The sequence below is a fragment of the Nerophis lumbriciformis genome, linkage group LG04 (genome assembly GCF_033978685.3).
Source record: "Nerophis lumbriciformis linkage group LG04, RoL_Nlum_v2.1, whole genome shotgun sequence".
NCBI lineage: Eukaryota > Metazoa > Chordata > Actinopteri > Syngnathiformes > Syngnathidae > Nerophis > Nerophis lumbriciformis.
In genome coordinates, this window is record NC_084551.2 from 11,931,797 (window position 1) to 11,950,243 (window position 18,447).

General features: G+C 39.6%; 1 protein-coding gene across 4 annotated transcripts in view; it reads right to left on the reverse strand.

Moving 5' to 3' along the window:
- Positions 1–18,447, reverse strand: part of ubr5 (ubiquitin protein ligase E3 component n-recognin 5) — a 69,943-nt gene that overhangs the window by 15,738 nt on the left and 35,758 nt on the right. For all 4 annotated transcript variants that reach the window (XM_061948955.2, XM_061948947.2, XM_061948973.2 and 1 more), the window contains exons 14-43: positions 17,828–18,012; positions 17,620–17,729; positions 15,981–16,093; positions 15,751–15,897; positions 15,566–15,677; positions 15,314–15,468; positions 15,042–15,242; positions 14,719–14,929; positions 13,656–13,782; positions 13,420–13,571; positions 12,003–12,098; positions 11,380–11,503; positions 11,178–11,275; positions 9,599–9,756; positions 9,422–9,513; positions 9,168–9,314; positions 8,900–9,018; positions 8,688–8,814; positions 8,361–8,490; positions 8,057–8,217; positions 7,729–7,968; positions 6,687–6,810; positions 6,467–6,578; positions 6,246–6,377; positions 5,588–5,845; positions 5,225–5,493; positions 4,789–5,000; positions 4,439–4,672; positions 1,693–1,766; positions 1,444–1,616 (exon numbers count right to left, since the gene is read on the reverse strand). In XM_061948955.2, the coding sequence (XP_061804939.1) occupies positions 1,444–1,616; positions 1,693–1,766; positions 4,439–4,672; positions 4,789–5,000; positions 5,225–5,493; positions 5,588–5,845; positions 6,246–6,377; positions 6,467–6,578; positions 6,687–6,810; positions 7,729–7,968; positions 8,057–8,217; positions 8,361–8,490; positions 8,688–8,814; positions 8,900–9,018; positions 9,168–9,314; positions 9,422–9,513; positions 9,599–9,756; positions 11,178–11,275; positions 11,380–11,503; positions 12,003–12,098; positions 13,420–13,571; positions 13,656–13,782; positions 14,719–14,929; positions 15,042–15,242; positions 15,314–15,468; positions 15,566–15,677; positions 15,751–15,897; positions 15,981–16,093; positions 17,620–17,729; positions 17,828–18,012 (4,593 nt within the window). The remainder of the gene's footprint in view (positions 1–1,443; positions 1,617–1,692; positions 1,767–4,438; positions 4,673–4,788; positions 5,001–5,224; positions 5,494–5,587; positions 5,846–6,245; positions 6,378–6,466; positions 6,579–6,686; positions 6,811–7,728; positions 7,969–8,056; positions 8,218–8,360; positions 8,491–8,687; positions 8,815–8,899; positions 9,019–9,167; positions 9,315–9,421; positions 9,514–9,598; positions 9,757–11,177; positions 11,276–11,379; positions 11,504–12,002; positions 12,099–13,419; positions 13,572–13,655; positions 13,783–14,718; positions 14,930–15,041; positions 15,243–15,313; positions 15,469–15,565; positions 15,678–15,750; positions 15,898–15,980; positions 16,094–17,619; positions 17,730–17,827; positions 18,013–18,447) is intronic.

Here is an 18,447-nt window from a genome sequence, read left to right on the forward strand (position 1 = left end):
GTGAATGTTGTCTGTCTATCTGTGTTGGCCCTGCGATGAGATGGCGACTTGTCCAGGGTGTACCCCGCCTTCCGCCCGATTGTAGCTGAGATAGGCTCCAGCGCCCCCCGCGACCCCAAAGGGAATAAGCGGTAGAAAATGGATGGATGGAAGTACCTAGTTTATATACTGTGTTGATTATTGTTAAACTTTCAATAGCACTCACCATAAAGAAATAAAAAAATGTACTGTTAATGCATGTAATTGTATCTCACTCATTGTTGATCGGAATCGACAGCACAAAACCTATACCTAATTCCTACATATCATTCTTGCGTGTTGAGAGGCTTATTACACCCTCATATGAAACAAAAATTATAATGATTAATGATATTGAAGCAAACACTCTGTAGTGATGGTATCAGAATAGTATTGGTCTTGGCTATTATCCAAATTCAGGTACAATATTAGATTGGATCAGAGAAGAAAAAAGTGGATCAGTGCATCCCAAGTGACGTCACATTACACACTTAGTATACCGGTAAATACTTTTATTTTCAAGAAATATTGTAAAAGGTGACTAACTTCCACCAAAGTCAGTGACTAAGTTTCCATGCACGGAATTAGAGTTCTCAAATAGTTCATTTATTTAGTATTTTCACACTTAAATGTGAACTCCTAATGGACACTCTAGTGCAACTATTGGTCATATGCCATGTGCTTACCGCACACTGGGGGGCGCTTATTTCCTTTTCCCTAATGTATTGCTTCTCAGATTGAGCTATGATGTCACACAGCCCAGCTCTTGTTTTAACTGATGCCCGCTGTAATATTGGCACAGATTAGAAATATAAAGTCTCTTATGGGTATGTTGATGTTAAATAGCAGACAACATCAAAAAATGGTCTTAGATTGCGCTACGAACATGACACTACTTCCCAGAATGACTCAGAGCAGTTATGTGTCCAAAGCAAAAAAAGACTGGCAGGGGAAGAGTTGTTTAAGGAATTTTTGGACGGAGAATGGAAAGAAAACTTTAAAATGTCTCAGAGTTCATTCAAAACGCTCTGTGGTTTGATAGAGGGAGTTTTAAAACCAAAGGAAAATACAGTTTGTGCCCCAATACCGCTCCAGAAAGTTGCTATTGGTGTGGACAAGCTTGCCAATTGTGCCAGTTATTGCTCACCAGTTTGGAGTGCACTAATTCAGCGTGAAGAGGTTTGAGTACACTTTATCCTTTGCTTTGTAATATACCTGCTTCATTCTCTTCCATCTCACTCGTATTTAGTTCAGGAGTCCGAATGAAGCCAGTAGAATGCTTCTTTAAACCAAATTATTGGAGAAATCCGACTAATTTAGTGCATGGAAACATAGTTTCTGGTTAGATACTTGTGTCTTCACTTAAGTATTGATTTCAAGTACTTTATACAAGACTGCTTATGATCTTGCAGCTACAACTCTCACCTGCAGGAGGTGGGGCTGGTCTGCTAGTGGTATGGCCTCAGCCAAGGGAACATCAAAGGGGTTGGGTGGAATGCAGCCCAAGAAAGTCATGGAGTCCGAGCGACGGAAGAAAGGGTGATTTTGACCCGTTTCAGCAGGAGCAGCATCTTCGTCTTTGTCTTGTAGAGTCGAACCTGCAGTGAGACAAAGAAAGACACTGTTAAACACAAATTGAACACTGATTTTAAATGTAGCAGTCATCGAGCATACTTTGATTGGTGTCTTCATCATTTTCATGTTCTGAATCCTCATTGTCCAAACCCAATTCCAAAATCTCTCGATTCCTAGGAAAAGATTAATATGAACAGGAAATGTGTCAGTTAGGTAACTTTTCTTTAATGGTTAAAAAAAGACCCCTATAGAGCAAGTGCATACCATAAAGTAATGACACCTTTTTAAAAATGCATTTGATATTTTTTGTAAATAATTGTGTTTCTTGTTTATATTATTTTACAGTGAAAACTCGATTTACGATCTCCTCTAATTACAAATGCGCAAATCCTTCATCCAGTCATTCATTTTGTGTCATGCCTGTAGGCACAAAGCAGGGCGCTGCATTTTTGGGGAGGCAGAGCCCTCCACGTCACTTGCTGCCCAGCACAATACTGGTCACTCCTCAGCGCTTCAGCCTTTGTGCCTTTTGTGTGTTTTTCCCTTTTAAAAAGTTTTGTCTATTTTGCTACAGTGCATCCTGAAAGTATTCACAGTGCTTCACTTTTTCTACATGTTATGTTGCAGCCTTATTCCAGAATGGAATACATTTGTCAGTGCACAGCCATTTTCAGATTTCTCCAGAGAAATCGGATTCAAATCTGGGCTCTGGCTGGGCCACGCAGGGACATTTATAGAGTTGTCCTGAAGCCATTCCTTTGACATCTTGGTTGTGTGCTTAAGGTTGTTGTCCTGCTAAAAGACAAATGTTACCCCAGTCTGAGTTCAAGAGCACTCTGGAGACGATTTTCATTCATGATGTGACTCGTCTCCCAGTACCCGCCGCTGAAAAAACATCTCCACAGCATGCTGCTGCCACAACCATGCTTCACTGTAGGGATGGTATCGGCTTATCGGCTTGGTGATGAGCGGTGCCTGGTTTCCTCCAAACATGGTGCCTGGCATTCACGCCAAAGAGTTCATTCGTTATCTCATAAGACCAGAGAATTTTTTTTTCTCAGGTGCATTTTGGCAAACTTTTACAAAGGAATGGCTTCTTTATGGCCGCTATAACATACAGGCCTGATTGGTGGATTGCTGCAGAGATGGTTGTCCTTCTGTAAAGTTGTCCTCTCTCCACAGAAAAATGCTGTAGCTCTGACATTGTGACCATCAAGTTCTTGGTCACATCCCTGATTGGGGCTCTTCTCACCCAATCGCTCAGTTTAGACGGCCGGCCAGCTCTAGGAAGAGTCACGGTGGTTCTAAATTTCTTACATTTACGGATGTAGAGACCTTCAAGGCAGCAGATATTTTTCTGTACCCTTCCCTAAATTTGTGCTTCGAAACAATCCTGTCTCGGAGATCTAAAGACAATTCCTTCAACTTAATTTTTGGTTTATGCTCTGCAATGCACTGTTAAGTGTGGGACTTTGTATACAGTATGGACAGGTGTCTGCCTTTCCAAATCATGTCCAACTAAACTGAATTTACCACAGGTGGACTTCAATTAAGCTTTAGAAACATCTCAAAGATGATGAGTTGAAACAGGATGCCCCTGAGCTAACGTTTGAGCTTCATGGCAAAAGCAGTTAATACTTATGTAGATGTGATTTTTTTATTATTATTGTTTTTATTAACTTTGCAAAACTTTCTAAAAACGTTTTCATATTGTCATTATGGGTCTATTGTGTATAGAATTCTGATGGCAAAATAAATGTATTCAATTTCAGAAAAAGGCTGTAACATTACAAAATGTGGAAAAAGTTAAGCATTGTGAATACTTTCAAGATGCATTATGAGTCCCAAAAAGACAACAGATCAGCGTGGAAAGGAGGGAATCGCTGTGGAATAAAAAAATAAAATAAAATAAAAATAAAGACTTTTAGGAGAACATTAATGGCACTCACAAGTATGGAGACTTGACAAAGCAGGCTTTGTACCACAGCAAGTTTGAATTGGACTTTTCTGGAAAAAGATGCACGCCTCAGCACTCCGTTCTCCTTGTCTGTGCTCCTTTCTAGCCAACTACTCCTTCGCCGACAATGGATAGTAAGTGGATTTTTATTTTTTTAATTGTTTATATTTGTAGCTGTATTGTTGTTAAAGTTTAGGGATTTTTGTGATTTCTGATCATTTGTGTAGGCACATACGTGTGTGTGCGCGCGCATATTGACAGTGCAGCACATACAGCAGCTTGTGGTTTGGGCTTGTTAATAAAGAGAAAGTTGATCTATCTATCACCCCCTTGTTATGTTTGTTTAATATAGAGTACTGTATAGCACTTTATATTGTGTTAAATGTATACAAACCTTCAATAAAATGTGGACTTATGTCAAGGCTGGAACCCATTATGCATATTTACATGGTTTCCTATGGAAAAATTTGCTTCACTATACAAACTTTGCAATTTACGAACTCTGAGAACCAATTAAGTTCGTAAATCGAGGTCCCACTGTATATCAATATATAATTATTTTACTCTGTTATCTGAGACCTAGTTGCTAAAATGAAGCGACAAATATTAAACAAGATTTGCCAATAGGGCTGCTAAAAATCTGGTGCCAAAAAGGTTAACAGGGAAGCTAAATTAAACATTATTACAGCTACTACTAAAATTTTGGGTTACTTTCTTCTCCACATTGAATTCAGGTTTGTTTATTCATCATAGTGAGTTCAAATTAAAATGAACTAGACAAATCTTTCCACACTGGTATGGGAGACAACGTTACTCGGAAGCCAAGTGTGTGACGGCTATGCGATTGTGAATCAAAAAGCAAATGTGAGGGATGATATGCCCAATTACCTCTTTCTATCCATCTGTGGGGTCTCCAGAGTGGTCTGCTGGTTCATGGCCTTAATCCAGTAGATTAGGGCCTGGAAAACATAGGCTACATGTTTCAGCGAGCAAACATCCAGCACTGGAAGCACATCTGAGTGCTCATCATTGTGGGAGCGCATGAGTGATAAGGCATAGTTTAGGAAGTCGCCTCGTGCAGACATCATGCCTTGGCGAGCTGTCAGCAGAGTGGCTGCTCTTCTGAAAAACAAAACAAGTGAGCCTCCTTTACATTTCACAAACCATTACCGGTACACAGCTACATAAATTATTCCAAGGATGAGAAGTGAATAAGGCTACTGTTTTTTTTTTTGTACCTCCGGCCTTCTAGGGTGCGGAGGTTGGCCTCCTCCCGAGCAGTCATGCGTTCCCTGCGTGCTGAATGTTGAGAGGCGTGAAGGGGGTGACTAGGGTGACCAGGGTCTCCAGCAGATGACAATGCAGACCCATATCTCAACTGAGCCTCTGTGGAATCCATGATGGACACCATCCAGTTCCAGGTGGGTATTAACTTTTCCTCAACATAGTTCTGATTCAACAATAAAAAAATGGTACAATTTATAGAGCAGAACAGATCGAAAAGCTCAAGTAGCGAAAAACCTTCTGAAGTGAAAGAATAACCAGGGTCTACAAAAACAAATATGATACTGATTAAACCAGTCTATATTGTGTCCTGTAATATGATGTGGTCAAAAATACTAAAAAACATGAGGCACTTTACATAAATGTATTTCAAAAATGTCTATAGCTCACCTGCAGGTTGACCGCATCCTGATAGGTAAGCTTCACAGAGGCAGGATACTGTGAGTAGACAAGGTGGTTGTACTTTGGAATCAAACTCATAAGGTCTGAGATCTGTCTGATGACAATACTGTAGGCCCGAGCTAGGCTGCTGGCAGATGTCAGATAGCTGCTGGAGTTGCTGGCCTCCAGAGCAGCAGCAGCTGCAGCAGCGCTAGAGGTGATTGCACTTGAGCGACGCAAGTTTGTTGGATCAATATATATGAGGCCAGTTGAGCTCGCTGTCAAAATAAAGACAAATATTATAGCCATTTGTGTTTGTTACGCAAGCGCAAAAATGCATTTGGCTGAAGAAGGCAACAAAGATCCACCGACCAGCTGATGCTGATGAACTGGGAGGAGCACTTCCAGCAGCCCTTTGGTTGGGAGTGTTTCTAACTGCCCATTGCATGGATCGAGGAGCCTGAGCTGCACTATTGGCATGGGACGCATTAGTTGTCCTTTCCAGCGGTTCATCGAACAGAAATGTTTCAGGGTCGACATCATCGCTTTGACTACTGCTGCTGTCAGAGTCACTGGAGTCATTGGACTGGGAGTCATCCTCTGAAAAGAAGGCAGGGACACTGCTTGCACCTTTAAAAACAATACACAGACAACAGGAAGTTATTGCTTATTTGCATCACTTTTTCTTTGTATTTCAAGTCAACTGTATGCATTTGGAAAAGTCACTTTTGCCCTGTCATCTCTATCTGCATAAAAGATTAAACAAAAATAAGATATGTGAAAGATACTCTACTCCCTGTAAATGAAACAGTTTGGGTATTCAGCTGGGAACCATTTTATCTGCTGTATCATTAGGTGTCAAAACATCCCACAACCAAAATGCTGACAAAAGCACTTGCATCTTTGAGAGGAGTGAATTAGTCAGCAATTTAAAAAGATACACCACAATGAAGCAGGTGATTTAAGAGAAATGTTGAATTCCCTTTCCATGAAAAAAGCTTATTTAGATGAGTCATGAATAAATACCAACCTGCTTCAGAGCCAGCTGTGGCTGCTGTAACAACGCTCCTGCGGCCACTAGCATTATCTTGATTGCTGTGGTTGCTTTCACTATCGCTCTCCGTTTCTGCAGCTGCGAGAAGATCAAGTTCCATGTCACTCCCTAAAAGAGACAAACATACAAAAAAATGCTTAAATTCTCTTTAGATTATAGTTCCCAATTTGACTGTCAAGAAAAAGTCAGCGCCACACCATCTTCATCATGCTCATCATGCTGTCCTTCTGCCTCAGCATTTTCCTCTCCCTGCTCTTCTTGATCATCATGGTGGTCTTCCTCACCCGCGACTCCCTCCACCACTTCAACCTGAGAGATAATCATTTATCACAGTTAAGTATTTCAACAGTTTCCATTCTTGGAGCCAACATGCAGTGAAATTAATTGGATATTCTGTTAAATGAGGCCTTAATGAACCTCTTCCACATCTGCTGATACGATGTCATCCTGTTCTTCATCTCTTCCTCTGACAGGCTGGGACTGGCCACTGTGCCGAGGTTGGGGGTTCCTGATGATATAAGAAGCGGTCGTCTGACTGGAACTTGGGAAAAAAGGAAAACATCTACTAAAATATTTTTGGGTGGTTTCATTGTCAAAACAGCTGGATTAGGAATGGGCAATATGGCCAAAAATGTATATTACGATATATTGCAAAAACGATATACCGGTATATCACTTAAATGGGTTACAAAGACTTAAATAATTAATATGCTAATACTGATATAATTTTTTTTGTAAGACCAATGATTGATTACATTTTTGATCAAAATTACAATGAGACAAAAACACAGGAAGAGGTGTAACAATATCAATTACATTTGTTTTATTATTTGCTACTATTGGCTCTGATTTAAACCTGTTTTTTTGCCCTAAAGGCGCTGCTTTGTCCAGGGACTTATTTCCTGAGTTAGTAAACAAAAACAAAAAAACGACAAAATATTTTTTGACAATAAAAAATATTACTTTAACCACTGAAGCATTGGCCAAATACTGATACTATACTTGGTATCGTTACCGTCAATATTTGTATGGCTCACCAACCTGTTAAAAGTTAAGCTCTAGCTCAGCAGTTAGCATATCATCCTACTCTGTGTAGTGTAGCATGTTTAGCTATACCTTGCTCCTCAGTGATATGACATGTGACAAACATTGAATTTCCGCAATTGATACAAGGATTAGTGAATTGGAAGCAACTTCATACTATGGAGGCACGTTTGCCGCTGGCTAGCTAGCAGGAATGCTACAAAGCGTTGAGGACGCGTTCGTTCTTGTGGAGCTGTCAAATTTGGGAGACACAGCTAGTATGTGTCAACAAAATGCAATATCACGATATAACGTTAGTATTTACAACTATTGTCGGCCAATTTTATATCATTTATACCGTCTATATCACCCCACCCTACAACATATGTCAGGAGTAATTAATTTACACATAACACTTTGTTTGCAGAAAACGTACTTGCTGGACTGATCGGGTGAAGGTCTTGGAGGAAGTGGTTCAACAGAGAAGAGCTCCTCGCTGCCCTGAACAGCATCAATACTTGTACTAGCCAAAGTAAACGGGGCCGTTGGTCTTGCGATGCCCATCCGAACTGGAACGATCAGTGACTCTGCCACATTACAGAGCTCCTCCACAGCATAGGGAAGAAGAGCTTGGAAAACACGCCGGCATTTTCCAATGGGCTGAGGGATGAAGTTGCTATGTTGAAGAAAAGATACAGTCAGTGTGTGTCAGAAATCAGAGGCATAAAATAACAAATCAATTATTAAATTTTTTTCTTTCTTACTTTTTCTTCTTGGATGAGGCCATCTCCACACTGAGTATCACAAATACTCTGGATACAGAGCGAAGAAACCGCCTAGTGACGGTGACTGCCTCCTCTCTTCGACCAGGTGTGTACTTGACCTGCAGCTCCTTTACCAGTGTACCCAGTAAAGTGTCTATGAACTAACACAGGGGAGAAAAAGGATAATCTCTGTTCATTTGAAAGTTGTTTGAAATGATAAAAATGTACAAAAAGGTTTGGTTTCACAATATGGCAGCAGAGGAACAAAGTTATATGGCACTGGACAGCTGATGAGTGGACTTACAGTGATGTCAGGTGCGCACTTGACAATAAGACAGTGGGTGAAACAGTCAAGGCGAATGGTGCCACTCTGCTGATTCAAATAAACTTGCTCTTCCGGGAGGAGGTGGGCAATTCTACTGCTTGCACTCAGACTAATAAACAACAAAAACAGAAAACAATTATTGGCTCAGGGAAACCAGCCCAGGTGTGGTAACAATACTGTTCATCCAAAGCAAGGCTAAAACGTAATTAAAATAGTGTCATTATGATTGTACTTTATGACTGAAAACATATTTGCATACAGGCTGTTGAATATATTGCTGAAAGTCACAACAGGCTATTTGCTTACGGGTCTTTATTCTCTTGTGAACCAAACATGATCATAGACTTCAGGGCATTCCAGTCCTGCAGAACTCTCTCCAGAGCCAGCTGAGCAAAGCGAGGTGGCTCCAAGTCATGATCTGGCATATCAGAGTCTGAATGAAAAAAGGAAATATTTGCATACAAAATAGTAACGAGACTGTTCTTTCAAATAAAAACGGGAGCTCATGGTGGACCGACCTTCTGCACTTGCAGCCTTGCGATTCCTGTCCTCTCTGATTCGCGGTGGTCTGTACTGACAGTGTTCAACACTCTGCCTGGCAACAGTCTGTACTAGGAACAGTAGGATATGCTCACCCCTGGTGATGAAAACAATTTCAATCAGAAATGTGTCCTACATAATCAATTGTACTATTTTGAAAATTGACCTTGCAATTCAACCAATACTCGTATTACAAACCAAAAAAGATGTACTAATATCTAAGTTTATTGGCGATGGATAACTGACCTGCTATTTGGTGCTGTAACCAGGTTAGTGGTAGTAAGCAACCTGTATAGCAAATCTAGGCGAGCAGCCTTTTGGCCAGCAATCAGTGTTTTACACTTGCATTTCTCCCAGCAGTCACAGTACGCTGTTGGAGAGGTCCTCTTGAGTCTGACAAAAAAAATATTATCAACATGTGGTGGAGTGCAAAGCGGGATAAGTTTACAGTTAAGACATTTAAGAAGCTTAAAATAGCCACATTCAACACTAAGACTTACTTGCAGTCGTGTCCTTTGTGACACACCCTAGCACACTCAGTGCAGCAGCAAAGGGACTCAAGTAATCCACATGTCCGACACTCGAAGATGTCCTAAATACAAAGTCAGTGAGGGCTTTCTAGATAACATTCATGTGATTCAATTATACGCAGAGATTCCCCAAGTGTAAGGGCTAACCTGATTAATGTGTTCAGCTCCAGTCCAAGTAAAACTGCATGTGTCATTGCAGCAGAGGACATATAGGGGTGAATCGTCAGGGTTGGTCCCCAGGGGACAAATCATTTCCATGAAAACAGAGTCTGAATCCTCCTTCTCTGCAATGCCTGGATCACCCACTGTGTTTAAGTCACAAGAGCAAAACACAAAAGGTAAATTGATGGCAATACAAATACATGACGACATAGGTCAGAAAGTGGTTCCCACTTCTCTGTGAGCGCTTTGAGTATCTAATAATAGAAAAGCGCGATATAAAATCTAATCCATTATTATTTATTATTAGAAAACAGTCACATTATTATCATGAGTAGTGCAGCAAAATAGGCTAAGGTTCTCAAATTTCAGACAATATGGAGTTATTCAGCTGCTATGACAGCAGACAATATACTTAAATCTTGAAATGCTCTTTGACAGACTGAAGCAATTCCACGACAAATGATAATGTGTCAGAGCCGGAAATATTGTAGCTCAGTGAGAACTTTGCTAGCTAATTATTTCCTAAGGCCAAATGACTGAATGAAAAGACCAACCTCCCCACATACAGTATACTGTTTGGAACATGTTACAAAGAGACTGGAAGCTGACTGAAATGTTATCTTTAAATGCTTTTAAATCTAAACAGAGAGCATTTGAAGCAGCCTCAGTTACCTGTAACTGTTTTACTTGATGCCCATCCTGACATATTAATGTGTAATGTGAATGTAATTTTATATGTAACGTTGCTGCATCTTGGCCAGGACTCCCTTGAAAAATCGTTTTTTAATCTCAATAGGATTTTTTCCAGGTTAAATTAAAAAAATAAAATAAACTCAATTTTCACTGAGGCTGTTTCAGAATTATTTTAGGATAAGTTCCAGCAGAACTTTTCTTTTTGATGATCAAAACGCCACAGGGTTGCCGAGCAAGAGCAGTTTTTTTGGTTCTCGCCTGGCTCCCAGTGCTGTGCCAATAAGCCAAGTCTTTGCAAAATAGGTAACTTTCATTTTAATTACTCTAATGCTGTGCGACAGAGCGCTATTGCGCCGACATTTGTTACTTGAATATTACACAATAATAGCTGTCAGTGGTTTTAATTAATTAGCCGACAGTTGCCAAATTCTGCAGAGAGAATGGGAATTTTCAAAAGAAAAACTCTCGTGTTAACTGCAACCCAGAAAACTAATTATTTCGTTCTGACATATGACAAAACAAATACCATTACCGAGCAGCTCACAATGATCTACAGATCGGAGATCTAACCTGGTGACGCAACGACACGTGGACAATGAAAGTGGTGCGTACTCAGTTTGCGGTCGGAGCAGTCTTTGAACAGACTCGATTCCGCACCCACATTAAACCACCACCAGCACTTTTGGTTTGCGACAGTGGTTCATTTTTAACTACTTTGCACTGAAGAAACTAGACTGAAAAAAATAACATACAATAGACAACAGCTACATTTAAATCATGTGTCAATGACCTTTGCTTAGGAGCTGATTCTATTCTTTCAAATGTCATTTAAGTGCCGCAAGTAATGCAGCAATTCAACATATCAGCATACCTTTAGCCATTTTCTGTGCTGCCTCCAGCACAGTGATGGCTGCAGGATAGGCTCTCCCACTGACTGCCAGCATAAAGGGGGTCATTCCTCGGGCATCCCTAGAAAAACCACAAATACATTCATGTAAATGTGCCAAAAATATTTAAAATAAAACAAAATAAAAAGCCTTCATGTTTCTTCATAAAAAAAATAAAAATCATACTTAGCAGACAGCAGTTCACGTAGATGTGGCCTCAGAACAACACTGTCACACATCAGCTTCAGAATAAGGTGGGCATTGGCCTTCCTGTCTTTGGATTCGACCACAGATGGTTCCATGGATGGTCCTGACCATATTTAAAAACACATTTGAAATAAAACAAAAACCCAAACATGTCCACATACAGGGATAACACCTAAAACTAAACATTTTAAAGATTATATTTTTCACTTGAGAAACACAGTAACAAACATTTGTTACAAAAAAACCCTCTTATTTTAAAATCATCTGTCCAGTTCAATGCGCATCAGGTACACGGTCAAAACTGTGAGGAAAAAGGTCTTACTCTCATAACAATGGTCAGACAGTAATATGTATACAACTATTTTTACAACCCATTGGCAAAAAGATTTTAAAGAGAAATTAATCTTGTAATAAATAATATACCGGTAATTATAAAGATGTGCCATGAAACAACCAGCATATCTCAAAGAATTGTCATTAGACTGGTTGGTCATGACATTGGTTTTAATGCAAAGCCAATGCAATAGCACAACTGAACCTGAAATACAGTGAACTAATAACGTTCACTGTATTTTTACTATTTCATGAAACTTCTAGGGAACCTGGTATGGTAGAGGTGCTAGGTCCCTGGCTGGTCCCAGTGGAGGCTGTTGTTAGTGAAGCCACAGGTGGTGCTAGAATGAAGTCAATATCACCATCTGTTAAGAGAAGATCGACAATAGTGTAAGAAAAAAAAAAAGAATATGCTAGTTTTGTTTTTTATTTATCCCAACAATCACAATCCCCCAACTTTCGTAGTGAAGTTTATATAAACTGTCAAAAATCGTAATTATTTTCCCCAACAAATATTTGTTGAATAATGGCAATTTGTCATCAATATTGTTCAGTTGGTTTTATACTAATTGTTAGGCAATGAAAGGATGTTACAAAAAAGAAAGGGGGAAGAATATCTCTCTGGACAATGCAATATTTCGGATCTACAAAACATGCCGATCTTTAAGGCTCTTGGCAAAGACGGTCGCAATCCCTCCCCTCTCCATGTCAGCCCTGCTTGCCTCTTTGTCTCATCCAGTCTTGTTTAACTTTCTTCTTGCCTCTTTTTCTAAATCTAAACAATTTTTTGAAAGGGCAGTTGATCAATTCCATTGACAAGATCTCGGGTTCTGTCCTGTCGGAACTTTCAGTCGAGGACGTTGACGATATCTACCTATTCGAAATCATGATAATAGTACATCTGCTGATTGGAGTAAGCTTTCCCCTCAGTCTGTGTCCTCTCCCCCCATAGGAGCCCAGTCTGAGATCGACTTTTTTTATACTTCATATTTCCCCAGCGTCTACACTTTTCCCACCTTTACGTGACACCATACTGGCGACCCATCACTATTCCTGTTTGGTCTACCTGTATAATGTTTGTCTAATCTTGAACAAGTTTGTGGTGAAAATTAAATTCTGTTGTACTTGTGCAACGACAATAAAGAGCATATCATACATGTAATGTGATGACAAAGTAACTGACTCGGAAATACAGACAGAATACATGCTGACAGTACTATATTGTCACATTAAGGCAAAGGTTTGCGATTTGGCTTAATGTTTCATACAATAAACATGTTTGTCAAAAACATGCACATTCTGTAATGTGCATTTCAAACATGGCAAGCTAAGCCTTATGCAGTAGATCCTTCCTTTTTCCAGTGACACACTTAGGACAGTTAACTAAAAGCTCCTAAAAAAGTCATGGAAAAAGCTTATTTTTTCCACATTTATAACAGAAGAATTATGATTTGCATTAGTCAAATTGAATTACTACAATTATTTGATCATTAAATACTGACATAGGTGTATAGGTTGTTTACAGATTATGATCCAAATACAAGGCTGATTAGCATTCCACATATAAAGCCCATAGAATAAAAATAAAGACACATCAGGGTTTTCCATTACAATGAATATAGAAGCCAGCTAAAGTGAACTTTTTTTTATGCATATCAGAGTATATAATCCAATCAAAGCACACACCAGGGTCCATGGGAGGAGGGTCAGGAACCCAACTTGGTGGGGCAATTGGAGGTGACACAGGGTCCTGGTGATCGCTTGAGGATGGGCCTGACTCATGGCGGCCAAGGCCGGCGGCTCTTAGAGAGCGCCGCATCATTTCTCTCAGCCGAAGTCTTAAAGTAAGACACAAAAAAAGGAAGTGTTAAACAAATGCAAAAGCATTATCCGTTCCTTCTATTGAACAATAACTCCCTCACCCTCTGCTACTAGAGGAGCCAGTCCTGTTTCCAGAGCTGTTGCTGGAGACCACAGAGATGGCATTTGCAATGGCCTCCACAGCAGACAAGCGCTCAGCAAACGTGTTCCGCTCTGACCTTTCAGCCTCTGAAATTGAATAATGGTTGTTTAGCATTAGCAGGCCGCTCAAGAATGGTACACAGGTTCAAAAGAAAACAAATGTTTTGAATATTTTTAAAATCATAAATGCTTCGATCATTCACAATTCACGTTAGGTTATTGGTCACAGAGAACAAGTGAGAGCTTTACTAATCAAAACTATAAATGTAAATGAAATGAAAATGAACATTCATACATTTAACTATTTGATCTTATTTTCACCTAAAAAAACACTAATTTTTCAAGTGTGGCGACCTATTTTATTGTTTAGTAGTAGTAGCCACTTTCTTGTTCATTTACAGAATTTGTTAAACTTTTTTTTCACTTTATCAAACTGTGCATGCAAGTGATGTCAGACCACATTGGGGCCTGTGCGCGTTTATACTGGAGTCTGATAAAGATAAAATTTTACTTGCAATGTATACAGTTAACTGGAAAAAAATCCTATTTAAAAAAAAATAAAAATGATTTGGGCCACTTTGGCTTGCAGTGTAAACATAGTGCTTGATACAATATTTGTTATGTACAAGTTCATTTTTCTCATTTAAAAGCAAGTTAAATGTTAAAATGCTGTGTTGTTTTTTGGGGCCCAGAACAGAATGATGGTATTTCAGTTAATTTCAATGGGGAAAAATTATTTGAGATCTGAGTATTTTGGGTTACGACTTCACTGAAACAAACGTGTAAGACGAGGTACTGCTATATTACATGATGTCCCTAATGTAACTTGTTAAACATGTCGGAAACAAATCCTATACGTAATCATAAATCCTTTTACAAAAATGTAAATCATCTGATCAATCTTTCAGGTTAATTTACCAGAATAAATATACATTGTATTCGAAAGTTAGCTTTTAATTTTCTATTTTACTCTTTCTGCCAAAAAATGTCTACCAAATAGTGAGTGCCTAATACCAAGCTTACCTTCCTCCTCTTTGGTTTCTTTGTTACTAACAGGGAAGCAAACGGAGACAGCAGCATGCAGAATGTTGCGGTTTCCGTCACAGCGGTGGCCTAGAAGTGCGCCGAGGGCATGGGTGCCCTGATCAAACAGGAAAGCTTGTTCAAGATTCACCAAATACTGCCGACACGCTTCGTAGTCACAACGCAAAACATGCTGCATCAGCATCTGCTTCTAAATAAGACAAAAAAAGAGGATTCATCACATTTTTGAAAGAGACCTGCACATTTGAATAGTGCATTGCAATTTTAGACAAGCATATCAACATGTGAAATACCATGTTTACCTCAACAGCCATAATTATAATAGCAGCTTTCTTTTTAATGGTAGAGTTTAGAGAGGGAATATTGGCAAGAGAATGCACCCCCATTCCTAGGCTATTTATTGGTGGCAGATCCAGCCAATCAGGATCTCTAATTCCACCCATGCAGTCTTTTGCCATTGGGTAGATAGTGCCATTTCCATCTCGAAGAATGATTGGAGATTCCTACAGAACACATTTTTTCAAGTGTCAGGTATTTTTTTAAAGCACACCACTCATTAAGGAGGTTATCTCACCTGTCCTGCAGTAAAGATGGCCACATTGCGCTCACTCTGACCCAGGAAGGCCATGTTGCTAGTAGGGAAGTTATTTTCCTGCTCAGCTTTGCCGGTGGCCAGATCAAAGATACAGTACCTAACCCAGTTACCAGTTTTCAGCACTGCATGAACTCCTGGAGGATGGAAATATAAAGTAAGGCCATATACATAGACACAATTGATAAAACATTTAATTCCATGTATATAAAATGAAGAGTACAAATGACAAACCTTTGGAGTCAACATTAACAGCTAAGATCTCTGCCTTTTCTGGGATACAGAGCTTTTTGGGTGTGCGCTGAAAACAGTCAGGAACCTTTGGAGTACCACCAGTTTTGACCACCTAGTTGTGACCAAGCAAATTAGCAAGTACTTCAATTATTTATCAGAACAGTTTTATCAGTTTGCGTATTTACCTGAAGTTCATCTATCCTAAGAAGCCTACAGTCCTGCAGCAGTGAAGAGGGGTCTGAGTCAGCGGGGGCAGTGGTCGTCTGGTTGCTCATGCTGCTCGATGTTCCTGGAAACTTTACAGCAACATATGCACCATCCACTTTCAGCACCTAAACAATTGTGAGGATTGGAATATATTCAAATTAATAATGAAACAACTTGTAACATGCAGTAACATTTAACATGAACCCACCTTTCCCACAGGGACATTCTTAACATCCTCCACAAACACCACCTCTCTAAGAAGCCATTGTTCTTCGTTCACTTTCTCCTCTTCCTTTGGGGCCGGGGTGGAGCGTCTTCGCTCTGTAATCCACACAGTGTTTGTTGCAGCAGTATAATGAAAAAAGATATGATTGTGATGATGCAAGTAAGCCAATTTGTACCAAGGTGTGGAGTTTCGCATACGATTTATACTACCGTATTTTCCGCACTATAAGGCACACCCAAAACCTCCAATTTTGTCAAAAGCTGACAGTGCGCCTTATAATCCGGTGCGCCTTATATATGGACCAATATTGAGCCTCCAACAGGTAAAAGTTTCAATCAATCAATCAATCGCAACTACGGTAAGCAGCCGCCGACTTCATTTTCCTACGGTAAGCAGCCGCCCCCATAGAAGAAGAAGCGTGCGGTGCATGCTGGGATATATGACTGTGCGAGACGTGCGTTTTGATTTCCATTTGTTTGTTTATGTAAAGACCCCAAAATGGCTCCTATTAAGAGACACGCTTACGACGCAGAGTTTAAACTTAAGACGATCAGTCACGCAGTAGAACACGGGAATAAAGCAGCAGCGACACTGACTCCATTAATGACGACTTCAACGAGACGCATGTTGGATGCCGTATTCGCCCAACTGTTTAATTCGGACACTGAAGAAAAAGAATTTGAGGGATTCGTGGATGAGGAATAACTTCATGAAGTGAGCTTTACATGTTTATTTTGTGTGTTGTGTTGTGTGACATTAACATTTGAGCAACGTTGAGTTATTGATATATTGTTATTGCTCTGCACTATTTCGAGTGTTACTATATTGTGATTGCACTAACGTTTGATTTACCGTAACAGTATCACTGTTTTTTACGTGTTTATGGAATCAGAGAAAAGTTCCCCTTCACTATGTGATATAAATGTTGCACTACATGTTATACCTTGCTGTTGTTAAAAGATAAACAAAACACCACGTCACTGACTTTACCTCGGGGAAAATAATAAAACAGCTGTTTATTCATTTTGGGAGTGAACAGAGTTGTCAGAACGCTGGTTTGTAATCTATTAATAAAGTTTGACTGACCTATCTGACTGTTTTGTTGACATTCCCTTTAGCACAGCTCCATCTAATGGATGCATAGGTGCACCTTATAATCCGGTGCGCCTTATATATGAACAATGTTTTGAAATATGCATTCATTGAAGGTGCGCCTTATAATACGGTGCGCCTTATAGTGCGGAAAATACGGTATCAGAAATTACAGTAATTAGAGCAACAACAACAAAAATAGAAAAATGCCATATGCACTGGTTGCCAACTTGTACAACTTATATTTACTTGCAAGGTATAAGAACCTGTGGTGTGTAATAAACCAACAACAATTGTTTAAAAAGATCAACAAATTTAATATTTACTGTCATTTTTTAAAATAGTCTATATACTGAAAGTTTGTATATTTTGAAAATAAATGCCATTTAAAATGCAGCTGGAATCATTTTAAATGTGCAACTCTATGTACAGAGCCAACTGTGCAACTTGCTGATAAAAGCTTGTACACGGTGCCAGGACTTGAGGGCTCTCGAGAGAAGCAGAGAAGCAAGCAAAAAAACGGACATACTGTATGGCAGTGAGGCGCTGCTAGCAATGGAGGAAGTATCACTGCATGTAGAAGCTGGGGAAGGTGGAGGACCCATTTCAGTCTTTACCAGCTCAGGTTTGCTTTCAGTCCTAAAGAGGAGAATCATTTAGAGGTCCATATGCTTTATTTTTACCCGACAAAAAAACCCAACTTAAAACTGAAAAATTGGGTTGAAAAAAAGACTGACTTGGTTTCTTGGGTTTTAGTGGTCTTCTCCATGTTCTTTAGGCTTTCTGGCGAGCGCAGCTGAAACCTGCAGCTGTCATTCATGTTCCACACAGACTCCAACAACACGCCCACTTTTGGAATCCCAGCGCTGACTGAAAAGGCCACTGCCCCAGCATGGTAGAGTGGGTTATTCCTCAAGCATACCTGAGGAAAGAGGTGGATTTGTCAAAAGTACCAACGATCAGGATAGTTACAGCCATTCATTTACATGTGGCGACCAGCCACAAATAAATTTGGTGCTACCCGTTTGCCTTTGATTAGAGTTTCTGTACCCATTCCTGCACATCGGCAACTCACTCTTGTTTGTGATATTTGCGACAGAGGAACGTTCATTTGTATTTCTAAACATATTTGTTCAGCTTTTCATGTTTACTTTTTATCTCTCCAATGTTATTTCTCTCTCTTACAGCAACTTTATCTCTAAAAAAAAAACACCACCACAAATAAATTGCAAACCTGTAGGAAACTCTACAAAGTAATTCAGTTTCAATGAGAGCTTTGTGCAATTGTTTGCAGTCAGAAGTTGTTAAGGGGAAAAAATAAATAATATATTTGTATTACTTTTTGGCACCTATTGAA